Source organism: Acomys minous (assembly GCF_964271855.1).
Source record: "Acomys minous genome assembly, chromosome: 6".
Lineage (NCBI taxonomy): Eukaryota > Metazoa > Chordata > Mammalia > Rodentia > Muridae > Acomys > Acomys minous.
The window spans coordinates 88,565,945-88,582,001 of record NC_140487.1 but is presented as its reverse complement, the minus strand read 5'-3'; the positions used below and the strand labels follow the sequence as shown (position 1 = coordinate 88,582,001).

The following is a 16,057-nucleotide window of genomic DNA, read 5'->3' as shown; positions in this document are numbered from 1 at the left end:
CCCCCCCCCCCCCCCGCCCCCAATCTTCATTTAGCTGAGTCTGGCTTTGAACTACTGATCCTCTAGTCTCCCAAGTGCGGAGATTACAGATACACCATCACGCCCGACATGAATAAATAATCTTAATATTTACGCTGGCTTCCTCAGCTTTCTCGCCTCCATAACACCCCGCCCTACACACAATAGGCAAAGAGAGAAAGAAAGAAAAGCATGCTTGGACTATGATTGCCAGGGGCGTGGGCCCACGGGCTGCACAGAGGAACCGCCCCTGGCCCCGCCCAGTCAAGCCCTTGTCCCGCCTACCCTCTCGAAGGCCCCGCCCCCGGCATGCCGAATGCCATATAGGCGGCTGACGTCAGGCCGTTTGTTGTCATTGGCGGCTCCCAAGATGGCGTCCATCGTGGAAGGGCCGCTGAGCAAATGGACTAACGTGATGAAGGGATGGCAGTACCGTTGGTTCGTGCTGGACTACAATGCAGGGCTGCTCTCCTACTACACGGTGAGTGGCTGCGGCCGCGCTGCCGGGACGGCGGGCTACGAGGAGCCGGGGCGGGGGCGCCCAGCTGTAGGGGACCGCCGTACGCGAGGTTCCCTTGTGGAGGAGGGCTTTGCGTGCGGGTAGCCAATGGCCAGCAGGGAGATACGGACCCAGCCAGTGAGCAGCGGCCGGCTGCCTGATTTATGGGCCGGGGGCGAGCCGGGTGCCTCAGGGAGTGGTTCTGGGGCTAGGTGGGCTCTGCGCCCTGGGGAGGTGCGGGTGGGCGTAGTCCCGGTGTGGCAGGTCAGCCGTGCGGTCCACACTGTCCGCCCCTGCTGTCCTCAGCCTGGCTACTGGCCGCACCCCTTAAGCTTCCCTCCCGGGCTCGAAGAGCGCGCTGCCTTTCTCAGAGCGGTGGTCAGACGAGTCCGGGCAGGTCCAAAGGTGACCCTTGTCCACACCTCGGGCTCTGAGATCCCGCCCGCCTGTCCAGCTCCGGCTGTCCTACTCTGGGGATGCACCCTGCTTTCCAGCCGGGTGCGAGTGTAACGGACTCCGTAACTTTTGAGAGCAGAGGATTCCCCTCTGCGCGAGTCTTCTTCCTTCTGGTTGCGGAGATGTAGAAAGTGGATGGTGCGGGTTGTCTTGAAAGTTGTGTTCTGGGAAGACAGTGTGTTCAACTTCACTGTTGTTGACGCGAGTGAGTGCCCAGGGTAGGTAGATAAAGTGCTGTGAAGCCTGTGTTCTCACTGCCTCTTCCACCCCCCATAGCTTTAGAGATGGAAGGTGGGCGGTGTTAGAGAAATCACTAACGGGGCTACTTTCTTTGAGCCGTACCGTTAATAATAGCCCGTGAGAAGAAGAAAAGCATTCGGAAGGACAAAATAGAGAATGACTTGAAGGCTTTAAAAAATGATAGAAGGAAAAAAAAAGGATTACAGTTATAGGAGAAGAGTTGGTGTTGATGGGGAAATAGGGTTACATACTCATTCATTAAAAAATAATAAGAATTAAAAAAAAAATCATTTGAGTTCCTGTTCTGTAAGTTACCATGCCGGCAAGAATCAGCAACCGTGTAGACACTGTCTCTCTTCTCAGGAGTTTTTAGTTTGTAGTTTAGTGGGCACCTTAATTCATTTTACTCTTAATAAATTTGCAATACAGGTATTCATTATCCCCGTTTAATGTTCCCATTTTACAGTCTCGGAATCCGAGGCTGCAGGCTTTTTAAGTAATTAGCTCAAGCGCACATAGGCAGCTGCAAGTGGTGAAGCCAGGATTCCCATTAAGTTGTTGTGTTGCTGCAGAGAGGAGAAAAGTAAGTGCTGTAAGTCGCTGAGGCAGGGCTGCGAGAGTACCAGAGTGAGCGATTACCTTCAGCATTCTTCCGGTATGAACTCTTCTCTGCGTCTTTATCATTTTTATTTGTTGATGGAGTCCAGGGCCTTGCACATTGCTAAGTCAACACTTTACCACAGACCCACATTCCTAGCTCTTTTCTACATAATTTTTAAAAGATCAAACTTGTGACACAAACATATTGTTCGAAGCTGAATACAGTGGCTCATATATGTAACTTCTTTATATCCAAATTTTTGGATAGGGAATTTTAAGGTCAAGCCAGGTTAGAGTACCTAATGAGACCTTGTCTCAAAACAAACAAACAAACAACATAAATGCACAAAACCCTCCACAGCCAAAAATACTTAAAAAACAAAACACATACAAACACACACACACACACACACACAAACATGATACCACATTTTTGAAGATTATGTCGGATGGAAAAGGAACAACTACATATTTCATCCTGGATATACTGAGAAACTGAAGACTTACGAAATCCTATAAATCCGATAAATAAAGAATAATATCAAATTTCACTAAATTCAAATGTGATAATCAGCAAATCCCATGGAACCTAGCCAGTATATTCACGATGGAGTAATTTCAGTTAGTGGCACTATAGAATTAAGTTACCCTTCAAATCCCAAATTTGTGTGGGTCTGAATCCAGGGCCGTCCTAGAGAGCTTCTAACTTAAGATTCTTGGGAATTTCTAGCGCAGATAAAATGTGGTAGTGGTGGCGCACGCCAGCTCGGGAGGCAGAGGCAGGTGGACGGCTGTGAGTTCAAGGCCAGCCTGGGCTACAAAGCAAGTCCAGGAATTCCAAGGCTACACAGGGAAACCCTGTCTTGAAAAAAAATTTTTTTCCTTTAGTGTGTGTGTGTATTTCTGTCTCCTTGTCCTTGTAGATTTGGAGTGCTTGGACTCCTTGTCCTTGTAAGTAGAAGTTTTTCATAGACGTCTTTTTTCTTTCTTAATACTTATCCTACCTTCCGATATTAGATTTTATAAGGCATTGTCCTTGTTAGAGGAAGGAGGGGTCATATTTCTCACCAGTGGCTATTTAGAAACATTTCCCCTTAAATCCTCTATTGTTTGCTTACAGAGGATTCCTACGATCTTCTGAAGATAAGAGGGTAACCTTGGAGAGCAGGAGTCTGACTGAGTGCGGGCAGTGACTTCGGCCATTGTTTTAGTGCGTAGGAGCGCTGATGCTCTATCTGTATTGATGCTTTGCATGTGCCTAATTGCTTATAGCCGCACCTTCTAGGAGGAATATCTGAACTGGTTGGGCCACATTTTTTCTAATGGATTTCTTTTTCTTTTTTCTTTCTTTGTTTTTTTTTGAGACAGGGTCTCTCTGTGTTAGCCTTGGCTGTCCTGGACTCACTTTGTAGACTAGGCTGGCCTTGAACTCATAGCGATCCACTTGCCTCTGCCTCCTCTCACGAGTGCTGGGATTAAAGGGGTGCCTCACCACACCCGGCCCTGGATTTTTTTTCCAAAGGGTAAAATATTCAGATAATTTAAATACAAACCAAGCAGAGCTGCTGTCAGTGGGTGATGGTGCCACCAAGCATTCTCACTTCCTGACACTCCCGGCTTCTCTGAGTCCGCTCCGTGAGGAAGAAGAAGGCTCGTATACTTTGTCCATACTCCTCTGCTTCTACATCAGGAATTCCAAATCCCTATTCATCTTCCATGGAAATAATCTCCACCTGGTGCGAACTGTCTAAGCCTAGGTCCTTCATAAAATGTGAATTTACTCAGAGCTTTTTTGGGTCAATCTCATCATAGATTATAACAGACAGCAACTTCCTTCTTGGTTCCCTCTAAGTCAAAAGTGGTGCATCACTGTCCTGGTGGAACTAGGATGTGACCCTTCCAGGCTCCTAGGCAAGCATCACTGTACTGGCGGTGCTCATGTGTGACCTTTCTGGGCAAGCATCACTGTACTGGCAAGCGATGGGCTGGCTAGACAGTCCCGTGCTTGGTTTAGGTTCCCACAGGGCACAGAGTTGTGCCGAGTGGCTATTTCAAGGCTAGTGTTGGAAGCTGGGGTAGCATTTGAAGGCCAAGGGCAAGTAGATAGAAGACATAGGGGAAAGTACAGGAGCTGACATGGCCACACCAAGCCAGGACTCAGCAAATTGTCACTTTATTCCTTGTTTTCCTAATTACTTGAGTTCTAGTCAGGCTCTGTGGTTGTTGACCTCTTTCTCTTCTAGGTCATTCCAGAAAATTATTTTTTTTTTTCCCTCAAGACAGAGTTTCTCTGTGTAGCTTTGACTATCCTGGACTCCCTTTGTAGACCAGGCTGGCCTTGAACTTACAGAGACCCACCTGCCTCCTGAGTGCTGGGATTAAAGGTGTGCCATCACCACCCAGCCTTAACTCGGCCTCTTAATCATAATCATTAGATATAAAATATTATAGTGCTAGCTCATTCAGCAGGCATTTTTGTAGGGCTGACTGTGTAATAGTACAATTAGTGTATATGCTTGGAGTGCAAGTCTGTTCCTTTATGTAGAAACTTCTGGTCCAGCAGAGCAGATCCCCAAACCTAATCTTAAAGCACTGTGACAAGTGGCTGCAGAGATGGCTTAGAGAATAGAGGGCTTGCTGTGCAGTCACAACCAGAATCAGACCCCCACATCCTTTGTAAAAACTGAGCAGGCGTGATAGCTACTGTAAATCTATGCCCTGGAGGCAGAGACGGGATCCACTGGGCCAGCCAGCTGCCTAGAGTAGGCAGAATCAGTGGGCTTTGGGTTCAGCAAGAGACCCCCAACTCAGTAAGTCCAGAATGATCAAAGAAGACACCCTGTGTTAACTTTGGGCCTGTACACACACATGTGCCCCCTAACATGTGAACACATGTACACATAATGCATGCATAGTACACATATGTGCACATACATACACCAACCAAGTCATTGTGACAAGGTCAATAATAGAAGTAAAAATCTGCAGAAGTGTTGCTCAGAAAAGCCTGGAAGGACATTTGAACAAGGACTTGAGGGATGAAGGTTGAGAAAAGGGCTGTTTTGGGCAATAGGAATAGAATAGACTGGGAAGCTTCAGCACGTAAGATGTATTAGGAAGGTTTTGCAAACTTCTCAGCAGCACTGCCTAAAGACGGATTTGTGAGATGACAGGAGATTGCATCTAGAAGGTGCTTGGAGTCATAGGACGGGCCTGGATAGATAAGGACTTACTGGGTGATAGTGCAAAGTTGTTTCATTTTATTGTTGTTGTTGTTGTTACTATTTTAGTTTTTTTCTTGTGTATGCATGGTACATGTATGTGTCCACCTGCGTATGTGCCAGTGTGTGTGCATGTGGAGGCCAAAGGGTTGACATTGAGTGTCTTCCTCAGTCATATTCCTCCATATCTATCTATTTATTTATTTAAAAATTTAGAATTTTATGTACATGGGTGTTTTGCCTGCATGCATGTCTGTGCCATCACATGTGCCTGGTGCCCTGGAGACCAGAAGGAGTGAGATTCCCTAGGACTGGGGTGTGAGCCGCCATGTGGGTGCTGGGAATGAAACCCAGGTCCTTTGGAAGAGCAGCCAGTGCTCTGAACTGCTGAGCCATCTTTCTAGTCCTTTCTGCCTTATTTTTATTTATTTATTTATTTTTTGAGACAAATTGAACCTGGAGCTCATCCGTTTGGCTAGGCTGGCTAGTCATGAGCTCTAGGGATCCACCTATTCCTGTGCCCACTGCTGCCACCCCAAACCCCAGCACTGACTGCTGCTGTAGATGCCTGGCTTTTATGTCAGTCCTAGGGACCCAAAGGTGGGTCTCACGTTTGTGTGGCAGGCACGTTACTGATTGAGCCGTATCTTTAGCACTCTTTCCCACTCTCACCTTTTGAGAGTAGAGTTTTTTGTCCAGGTTGGCGTCAAACCTGGACCCTTCTGCCCTGACCTCTTGAGTGAGGTTTTTTGTTGTTGTTGTTGTTGGTGGTGGTTTTTTTGTTTTTGTTTTCGTTTTTTTAGTTTTTCAAGACTCTGTGTAGTTCTGGCTCTCCAGGGACTTCCTCTGTAGACCAGGCTGGCCTCTTAAGTCATCCACCTGGCTCTGCCTGGGAGTAAAGGCGTGCGCCACCACCGCCCGGTTATGAATTCTATTTTTACTATTAGATGAGATGACCAGAGAGAGATAAGGATATAAATTTGAGAACACTATGTGAAAAGTCAACCATTGATGTGAATCATGATCATAAAAAAGAGACGAGAAAGGAAGGAAGATTGGAAGGGATAGTTTTGTGAGGAGTTGGAAGGTGAGAAAGTTGCTATAGTGTGTATAAGTTGCTGATTTGGCAAACATTTATTGAGTATCTACTGTTCTGGGCTTTTTAACGAAGAGAGTTAGCAAAGGAGATGGAAGCCACCCATATTGTTGTAACACCCAGAGTGTGCTGGAGGGTGCAGCAGGTAAAAGCTTTGGGGACACACATGATGTTTGGGGTATGGGTCCTGTAGGTGTACACAGGTTGGGATAGATTTCCTAGAGGAAATAAGATTGTTGTGAGCCGATAGGTGCGTAGAGAGGTTAATAGCATGAGCAGAGAGGAGAAGCACTGTAGACAGGGAACGAATGCCGCTGGTGCAGCGTGGGTGGGAAGTCAGCTGAATTGACCTTGAGTGCTAAGCGAGTGGAAGTGGGGGGGTATGGTTAGATCGTGAAAGGCTTTCTTGGCATTTCAACCTGAAATGCTAAGCAATTTGAACTTAATCCCTAAGACTCTGAAGATCCACATTCTAAGAACTTTTATTATTGAAAAGATTTATGTAGAAAATGTTATACTTACATAAAAGAGGACAGAGAATGAGTTATTGACACCCAGCCATACAGTTATCAGCATATGGCTAATCCTGTTTGCTAATACTCCTATCTGCTCCTTTTTTTCCTCTCTTCGTTCGTTCTTTTCTTTCTTTTGACAGTGTCTTGTGGAGCCTTGGCTGCCAAAGATGATTTTGAGCTTCTGATCCTCCTGCCTCTACCTCCCAAGCAGATGGACCACAGATGTATGGCACTACACCGTGTGTGTGTGTGTGTGTGTGTGTGTGTGTGTGTGTGTGTGTGTGTGTTTTCTCACTGTGGTGTAGCCAGAGCTGTTTTTTTTTTTTTTATGATTTATTTATTTATTTATTTATGTATACAGTGTTTTGCCTACATGTACACTTGCATGCCAGAAGAGGGCATCAGATCTTATTATAGATGGTTGTGAGCCACCATGTGGTTGCTGGGGATTGAACTCAGGACCTTAAGAAGAGCAGCCAGTGCTCTTAACCTCTGAGCCATCTCTCCAGCCCACCAGAGCTGTTCTTAAACTCACAGGATTACAGGTGAGGATTACCATGCCCAGCTCAATTGGCTTATTTTAAAACATACTCCAAATACTACGTTAAGGTTTATTTGTGGATATTTCAGTATATACTACTAAACATTAAGTGTTCTTTAAAAGTTTTTTAAAATTAAATTGTATTGTGTGTGTCCGCTTGTGCACCTGTGTGCTCAGGTAGAGGACAACTTGCCAGAGTCAGTTCCCTCTGTCTAGGTGTGGGTTCTGGGTTAGGACGCAGGTCGTCAGGCTTGATGACAAGTGCCTCTACTCTGGCCACCTCAGTGGTCTGAAAAATGTTACTAAAACACCTTCATTACTGTTGCACTGTAATAATTTCATAATAGTAAATATGAAGTCTGTTTGGCTTCCTAAAAGGTTGGGTTTTTTTGTTTTGTTTTGTTTTTCTCGAGACAGGGTTTCCTGTCGGTCTTAACCATCATTCTTGGCAGTTGCTTTGGGGCAGGGTTCTGAACAAGACCCACACATAAACGTGATGAGTACCTAGGGCTGGAAAGTGGCTCAGTCTGTAAAGTGCCCACTGTGCAAATGAGTTTGCATCCGCAGCACACGTGTAAGATGGTACTGCCATCTCCCAGAGTTGGGAGGTCGAGACAGATCCCTGGAGTTTATTGGCCGCCAACCAAGGTGGATGGGGAAGGACAGTAGTTGTGGGGCCTGATGGGTTGAAGTGTGGTGTGTTAAGGGTCTGGAGTTTGGGACAGAAATCTGGGCTAAAGATAGATATTTTTCACATATGAATAATTGAATGACTGAAAACATATCTTTGGAGACAGTTCAGGAAAATACCATTGGATTAGTTGTTTATTGCCCAATAAACATTAATATTTAATAGTTTCTATGGGGCAGAGCTTTGGGGATTTGAAGCCCAGGGTCTCATGAAATTGCAGTCAAGACATCGCAGTCAGGGTTGCTTCATCTGAGGACCTTGGCTGGGGGATGCTCCTAAATCGCCATTGACAGGAAGCCTTGGCTCCCTGCTGCCTGTGGGAAGGTGGCTCCCCTTTCTCGTCAGGCCCATTGGGATGCTTGAGTGCCAACGTGGCAGGGATGCTAGCTTCACCTGGAGAGAGTGATCCAGGTGAGATCAGCCATCGTCCTTCTGTGACTACACTCTCCTCACTCCTTTCTGTTCTGTTCATTAGCTGTGCTCACACTCCTACAGACGGGAATTTTACACATGGGGCGGAAAAAGAACTTGTGTTGAGATTGTAATCCATGACAACCATGTTGAGTGAGTGAGTGATACATGGGGGCGGGGTGGGGGTGGGAGGAGCCTCTACAAGAGAGTAAAAAGCAACAGCAAGGGGTGGAAGGGAAACCCAGGAGTATGTGGTGGTCTTGGAAGGCAACACGGGAGGGATAAAGTGGTCTGCATACTGCTGAGATACGGTCCACGCCCCACCCGATTGATGGACGTGGATGCATATCATTGATGTCCATAGTGAGGGCGGCATCTGTGGAGTGGTGGGTGTGGAAGGCAGAGTGGAGTGGCCTGAAGAGTAAATAGTAAGACTAGACAAATGAGTGTAGGTTTTTCAAGATAGTTCACTGCAGAAACAATGCGAGAGAGATGATTGAACGGCCAGTTCCTGGGTAGCAGTGTTGTAAGGTACCGAGGTCCAAGGTAACAAGTAGAACAAAGTGGACCTCAGGGGTGAAGACTGAGGATAACAGCCCGGGAAGTAGGAAAAGGAGAAAGTGGTGCGGTAAGGAAGGAGCTGGGGTTATAACATGTGAATTGCTAAGAAGGTTAGGACCAGAGACTTAGTAAGTTACCCGTGCTGCTCAGTATTTTTTGTAGCAGTCGTTAGGAAAATGTGTCTTTGCTACTGCTTGGTGGCTGGAATGGATTTGTGATGGTTTTGCAGTAAAGTCCCTGCTGGTCAAAGCAGTTCAGTGTTATTTGACAATTGATAGCAATGTGTAGAGGATGTTTTGTTTTTAAGTCAGTCTAATTTACTTTGACTTTAGGTTTCTTCTTTTTAAAGATGTATTTTATTATTTTTGTATGTATGCATGTTTTGCCTGCATGTATGTCTGTGCACCATGTGCATTCCTGAGGCCCACAGAGGCCAGGAAAGGGCATCAGATGCCCTGAAATTGGAGTTACAGGCAATTGTAAGGCACTGTGTGGGTGCTGGGCCCAGATGCAGGTGTTCTGCAAGAGCAGCCAGTGTTCTTAACTGCTTAGCTTTCTCTCCAGCCCCCGGATTTTAGGGTTTTGAAGCACTAGATAGAATATAGCTATATTGAGCTGGCTGTGGTGGCGCATGCCTATAATTCCAGCGCTCAGGGAGGCACAGGCAGGCGGATCGCTGTGAGTTCGAGGCCAGCCTGGTCTACAAAGTGAGTCCAGGACAGCCCAGACTACACAGAAAAAAAAGGTCTGAAACAAACAAACAAACAAACAAACAAACAAAACAACAAGAGAGAGAGAGAGAGAGAGAGAAAGAGAGAGAGAGAGAGAGAGAGAGAGAGAGAGAGAGAGAGAGAATATGATTGCAACAAGTGCACAACACATATGTACACAGTTGTGAACATGTATATACACACACACACACAAATTTCAGATTCTGGAACATTTTAAATTTCAGGCTAGGGATGCTTAAGGTGGCTTTAGATTTGTAAATGGAATGAAAGCAAAAGTGTATCTGAATGAAAGTGCCCTAAAGAAAGTAAAGTAAACTCCTGAGGTGATATGCAGTATCACTGGGAAGAAGTGGGTGGACACGCTGTACTTCCTTTGCTTTAGTGCTCTGCCAGGTGTGTCCAGGCTTTGACATTGTAATACAGTGTCGTCATCTACAAAGTTCAGGGCTGAGAACTGATCATCGGCGGCACCACCTTCCAAATGCAATTAAAACCTTGTACGTTAAGGTTGGGTTACATTAAATACATTAAATACATGTACCAGCCTTGTTCTTTTTTCTAAGACTTCTGAGCCTTTCAGTCTAGTTCTTTGGGACATTTAATCATTTATATCTGGTATAGTCAGCTAGCCATATCCCAAGTATGTTCTTTCTCTGTACAGCAAGCTTGTAACCTCTTAGATAGCAGTTTGTACTGCACGTCATGGTCTGCAGGGCCCACAGTGTAGCGCGTTCCATGGAATGGAATGTCCCTGTTCCTTCAAGCCAGGCTTAGAGGTGAGGTACAGGAGGCAGTTAGGGAGTCTGGTGCGCAAGCCTTGGAAGCTTTGCAGAATATATTAATAGCAAATATGCCCATGTCTGTGGCTTACATAAACCCCACTTGAAATTATAGTAACAACAGTGGCTTTTAATTGATCCTCTGGAGGCTGAAGGACTGAGCGATCTGCCAGTGATCTGCTGCTTGTGTTAATTCAGACAGGCTGTCCTTTCTCAGTGCTGTTGTAGGCAGGTGTTTTGTTTCTTTGTATTTGTTTTTGTTTGTGGAGACTGGGGCTTGCCTGTAGCCCAGGCTGCCCTGGAACTCATGGTGTGTTGACATACATGCAGGCAAAAATCTGTACACATTAAAAAGAAAAAGAAAACCAAAAGAAAGAAAATGGAATTGTTAATCTTAAATATGCTGTGTCTCTATGTGGCGATTACCTCACATTAGACTTTTCAGGCGTGTAATAGACAATTGCAACAAAAAAACTAGAACACACAGTAATTTAGATTAAGGATTACATTCTTTTAACATTGGTAGAAAAAAGCAAACAAATGTCCACCTGAATAATGTTTCCCTTCTTAATGACTGTATTGTAAGGGACTATCTGCAGACTAGGACCCTCCCTCCCTGCCTGCCCCCCTCCCTGCCTCCCTCCCTGCCCCCCTCCTTGCCTCCCTCCCTGCCCCCTCCCTACCTCCCTCCTTTCCTCCCTCCCTGACCCCCTTCCTGCCCCCTTCCCTGCCTGCCTGCCTCCCTCTCTCTGTGCCCCCATCCCTGCCTCCCTCCCTACCTCCCTTTATTTTGAGAGAGTCTTACTTGATAACACAGAGTAACTGAGAGCTCCTAACTCTCCATTTCAGCTTCCTGAGTGCATGGATTTCTTTTTTAAAAGAAAACAAATAAATTGTTGTTTTTAGAAATTAAGTTTATAGCAAACATGGATTTTTATAAATGGAATCATGTTTAAAGAAAGTATTTTGGGTCACTCATAACTAGTTTTTTCTACTCACCTGACAAGGTTCAGTTCATTATGGAAGCTGTGGGGTGCAGTCCCGTCTTTAATTCCAGCATTCAGATGTGGAGGTCTGAGCATCTGGATTTCAAGTCTGACCTGGGGTGCACAGTGAGCTTGAGGCCAGCCTGGACTGGAAGAGGGCCCAGCCCAAAAATTTTTACAGGGGGTGGGACAATTTTCTCTCTTTGATTTTGTCCACATAAGGCCTCTGTGTTCACTTATTTTTTGTTTGTTTGTTTGTTTTTCAAGACAAGGTTTCTCTGTGTAGCCTTGGCTGTCCTAGACTTGCTTTGTAGACCAGGCTGGCCTCTAACTCACAGAGATCCACCTGCCTCTGCCTCCTGAGTGCTGGGATTAATGCACCACTGTGCCTGGCTGGGTTTTGTATTAGCAATATTTTGTTTTTTTGAGATAGGCCGTTGTTATATAGCTGATTTCAAATATACCATCCTCCTGCCTCCACTTCCTGGTAGGACATGGCTAGGACATGGCTGACTTGGCAGTAAATATGGCACAGTAGGGTATATAAACATCTGGGCGAAAATGTGCTCAGTCCCTCTGAGGCTCTGTTGGATTTCACAGCCCCTCTTTCTAGTCCTTCACAGGAGGGCCTTCACCATCCTTGGACAATACACTAGTCTGGCTGGCAGTGCTCAGAACTCCTACGCTCTCTTCTTCTTCTGCCTCCCTCATGTGGAAGAGAGCGTCCTCTGTGCACTGGCTCTGAGTTTTCAAGGACTTCCTTCAGTGGGCTTTATCCTCTGCTTTATCCTCCCCCCACCCCCATTATCTTTGAGTCCTAACTCTGGTCTTCCATTGTCTGTTAAAGTCTTATTAAGTAGCAGAACAAACATCTTAGTTGTAACAGCTTTAAAAACAAAAACGAAACCCTTATTTAAAAAAGAAGTTCATTTTACTCTTATTTTTAGCTATATGTAGTTGCATGTGTGTCTGGATGTGTGTGCACAGGAGCACAGGTGCCTGTGAGGCAGGGGCATCAGCTCTCCTAGAGCCAGAGTTACAGAGATTGTGAGCCTCCGTGTGGTCCTGGGAATCAAATGTGGGTCCTCTGGAGGAGCAGCCCAGTGCTCCAGCCTTTAACAGATTTATGTAGATTTTAGGGGATGGTACACTCTGGGGATGGTATGCACTGGGGATGGTACACTCTGGGGATGGTACACTCTGGGGATGGTACACTCTGGGGATGGTACACACTGGGGATGGTACACGCTGGGGATGGTACACACTGGGGATGGTACACTCTGGGAATGGTACGCACTGGGGATGGTACACGCTGGGGATGGTACACACTGGGGATGGTACGCACTGGGGATGGTACACTCTGGGGATGGTACACTCTGGGGATGGTACACTCTGGGGATGGTACACTCTGGGGATGGTACACTCTGGGGATGGTACGCGCTGGGGATGGTACGCACTGGGGATGGTACACTCTGGGGATGGTACACTCTGGGGATGGTACACTCTGGGGATGGTACGCACTGGGGATGGTACGCGCTGGGGATGGTACACGCTGGGGATGGTACACTCTGGGGATGGTACGCACTGGGGATGGTACACGCTGGGGATGGTACGCACTGGGGATGGGCTTCATGCTTTCTGCTCTCAATACCTGAGTAGCCGTATTTGGATATAATTCACACGCCATACAGTTCATTCATTAAATCAATGCAATTCACTGGTTTCTAGAAAAATCAACAAACTGTGCGGCCATCTCCACAGTTTGGAAACGTTTCTTCACTCTTTAAACTCCATTTCTATTAACAGTCATCCGTTTCTTGCCAGCATTTCATCTTCAACATCCTTTAATATTTTCAAAGTCCATTCAAGTTCAGTGTATATCAATAGTGTTTACCACTGAGTATTTACTTATTTACTAGAAGGTGTTAGGGCTTAGATCTTTTCTTTCCCTCTTTTTACATTTTTTTTTAAGAGACAGGGTTTCTCTGTGTAGCCTTGGCTGTCCTGAACTCACTCTGTAGACCAGACTGGCCTTGAACTCACAGAGATCAGCCTGCCTCTGCCTCCCAAGTGCTGGGATTATAGGTGTGCGCCACCACGCCCAACTTCTTCTTCTTCTTATTTCAAAGCTTTTTCCATATATTTTTAAATTATATTCTTATCCCTCGCCCAAACCCTTCCAGGCCCTCCCTTCTGCTCTACCCACCAGCTTCATTCTCCCCCCCTTCCTCAGCCTCCTTCTCTCCTTCCCTCCTTCCCTCCCTCCTTCTGTCTCTGTCTCACACCAACAAAACATGAAAATCAAAAGCAACCAGCCAACAAACAAAATGAATGTGACAAAAAACAAAACAAAAACAAAACCCAAAAACAAACCTAAAACAAAACCCATGGAGTCCATGTTACTCCTGAGCATGGGGTCCGTCCTGAGTGGAGTTGATATGACCAGTGTCCATGCATTGGAGAAAAGTGGTTCTCCCTCGCCCAGCAGCTGTCATTGCGACAGCTTCTTGGTTGGGGCGGGGCTGTGTTCAGGCCGCCTTCTCCACGCTGGGGTCTCATGCATGCTTCACAGTGTCTGTGAGTTCGTGTGTGCTCATCCCTGTTGTGTGTGGAAGGCATCACCGGGTATTTAGTTGTGTGCATGTTCCACACTTACTTTCATTCACCACAGTTGATAGGGATGCAGTTGTTTCTACTTTCGACCTTGGTGACTAATGCCACCATGAGCTTTTGTGCACAGTTTTGCTGTATCTATTTTCATTTCTTGGGTATAGTTCTAGGATTGGAGTTGCCCGCTCAGATGATCCCTCTCTATTTAACTGTTGTTTAACTGCCAGACTGTTTGTCAAGTGGCTCCCCCGATCTGTCTAAAGGACCCAATTTCAAGAACGTTTGCTACTTTGATTTTGATCATAGCCATCCTGGTGGGTATGAAGTACTATCTTTTTTACTTGTATTTTCCTTATAGCTATCCTATCTTTTCATATGTTATTGGCCAGTTGAGTATCTTTGGAGATGTATTGATTTTAAAGTCAGGGTTTCTTCATTATTACTTTTTCCCTTTTTGTTAAGTTATAAGAGTTTGGACCTGGGATGGCTCAATGAGTAAAGGTGATTGCTACCAAGACTGCTGACCTGAGAACTGGTTCCTGCGAGTTGTCCTCTGGCTCCACATGTGTGCCGCACCACACACACACACACACACACACGCACGCACGCACGCACGCACGCACACACATACAATTTTTAAAAATAAATACTTTGATTTTTTTCTCTCTACTTTGTTTAGACAGAGTCTCATACAGCTCTTGCTGGTTTCAAACTGTTCATGTAGCTGAGGATGTCCTTGAACTTATGATTTTCCTGCTTTGAGTACCGGCATGTGCCACCAGGACCAGCTGAGTTTTCTGTTTTCAAGATAGCAATGTATGCATTATTTGTAGACCTGTTCTGTGTGAGATTTAATTCTTTTTTCTTTTTGGTGTAGCATTAAGGATCATCAGAGCTAATGCATGGTAAGCAGGCACTTGCCACTGACCTGCTGATAGCCGTAGCGTTTCCTATTATAGTAGTTTCCTTTGATGCACAAGCTGTTCAGTTTATTCTTTTTATGGTACCTATGCTTTTGACATCAAATCTTAGATAGCGTTGGCTGATTTAATGTTATAAAATAGCGTAAGGCCATACCACCCAGAATGCACTCAATAGTTTCTAAAATCACAAGATGTTAGCTACGTGGGTATGTGGGATTTTTGCATTTTTGGCTTTTATTACCTTTTTAATCTGTATTTTATTTTAAGAAATTGGTAATTTTAGCCCCAAAGTTTAGGTCCTAGGTAAATTTTAACTTTTTTTTTTTTTTTTTTTTTTACAAATATGTAACAAAAGTCTACCTCTATTCTTTTGTATATATAAACCAACTATCCTTGTACCATGGAAAGCATTATCCTTCCATTGGCTTGTCATGGCCTCACTCATAGTCCCAGTCTCCTGGTGGTTAGTCTGCTTCTAGGAGAACAGTGGTCCCTTCCAAAAGTGACTGCTCCTCTCAAAGGCTCTGTCCCCTCCTCATACCATTACACCAGGCTCCAGAGCCTAGTGAGTGAGCCTCTGGGACAACCATACAACCCATGGCAGCATCTTTGTTCAGATGAGTTGACTATAAATGTGAAGGTTTATGTTTACATATGCTGTGTGTGGTGCTAGGAATCAAACCCACACTGTGCCGTGGAGTTTACCCCTGACTGGAGACTAACTTTTGGACTCAGGACCAGTCCATTGATTTCTGTGTTTGTCCTCATGCCCCTTCATACTTTGTCAGTTACCGTAGCTTTGTCCACGTGTTGACACTTTGCCTCTGGTTTTGGAGGTTTTAGTTTTGGAGGTTTTAGCCCGTGATTGGTCTGCTCTCCCGCTTTTGAGCCCAAGATGAGGCACAGTCGTCATTGCTGGGAGCACAGCAGAACAGGTCCCTTCAAGTGATCAGGAAGGGGAGGGGTACTGAAGAAGGCACAGCATAGGTTCTTTAAAGGCACACCCTGGTCACTTGCTGTCTGGAACCAGGCCATTTTCTAGCATTTCTGGCACCCATAGCCCCACTATAGTAAGGATCTACGAGATATTAATTCACTGACCAGGTGAGAGTTTTCATTCGGTCTGAACCCTCACCTTTAACACAGGCCTCTTGTGGGAAACACTTACTGCCCACATTG

The 16,057-nt window shown here is 45.6% G+C and overlaps 1 protein-coding gene across 6 annotated transcripts in view; it reads left to right on the top strand.

The window, feature by feature from the left end:
• Positions 1-326: 326 nt before the first annotated feature.
• OSBPL9 (oxysterol binding protein like 9) overlaps positions 327-16,057 on the top strand; it is a 136,250-nt gene continuing 120,519 nt past the window's right edge. For 4 of the 6 annotated variants that reach the window (XM_084784446.1, XM_084784445.1, XM_084784444.1 and 1 more), the window contains exon 1: positions 327-499. In XM_084784446.1, coding sequence (XP_084640572.1) covers positions 335-499 — 165 coding nt within the window. In that variant the 5' untranslated portion in view covers positions 327-334. The remainder of the gene's footprint in view (positions 500-16,057) is intronic. The other 2 variants (XM_084784448.1, XM_084784447.1) reach the window with 1 other exon arrangement.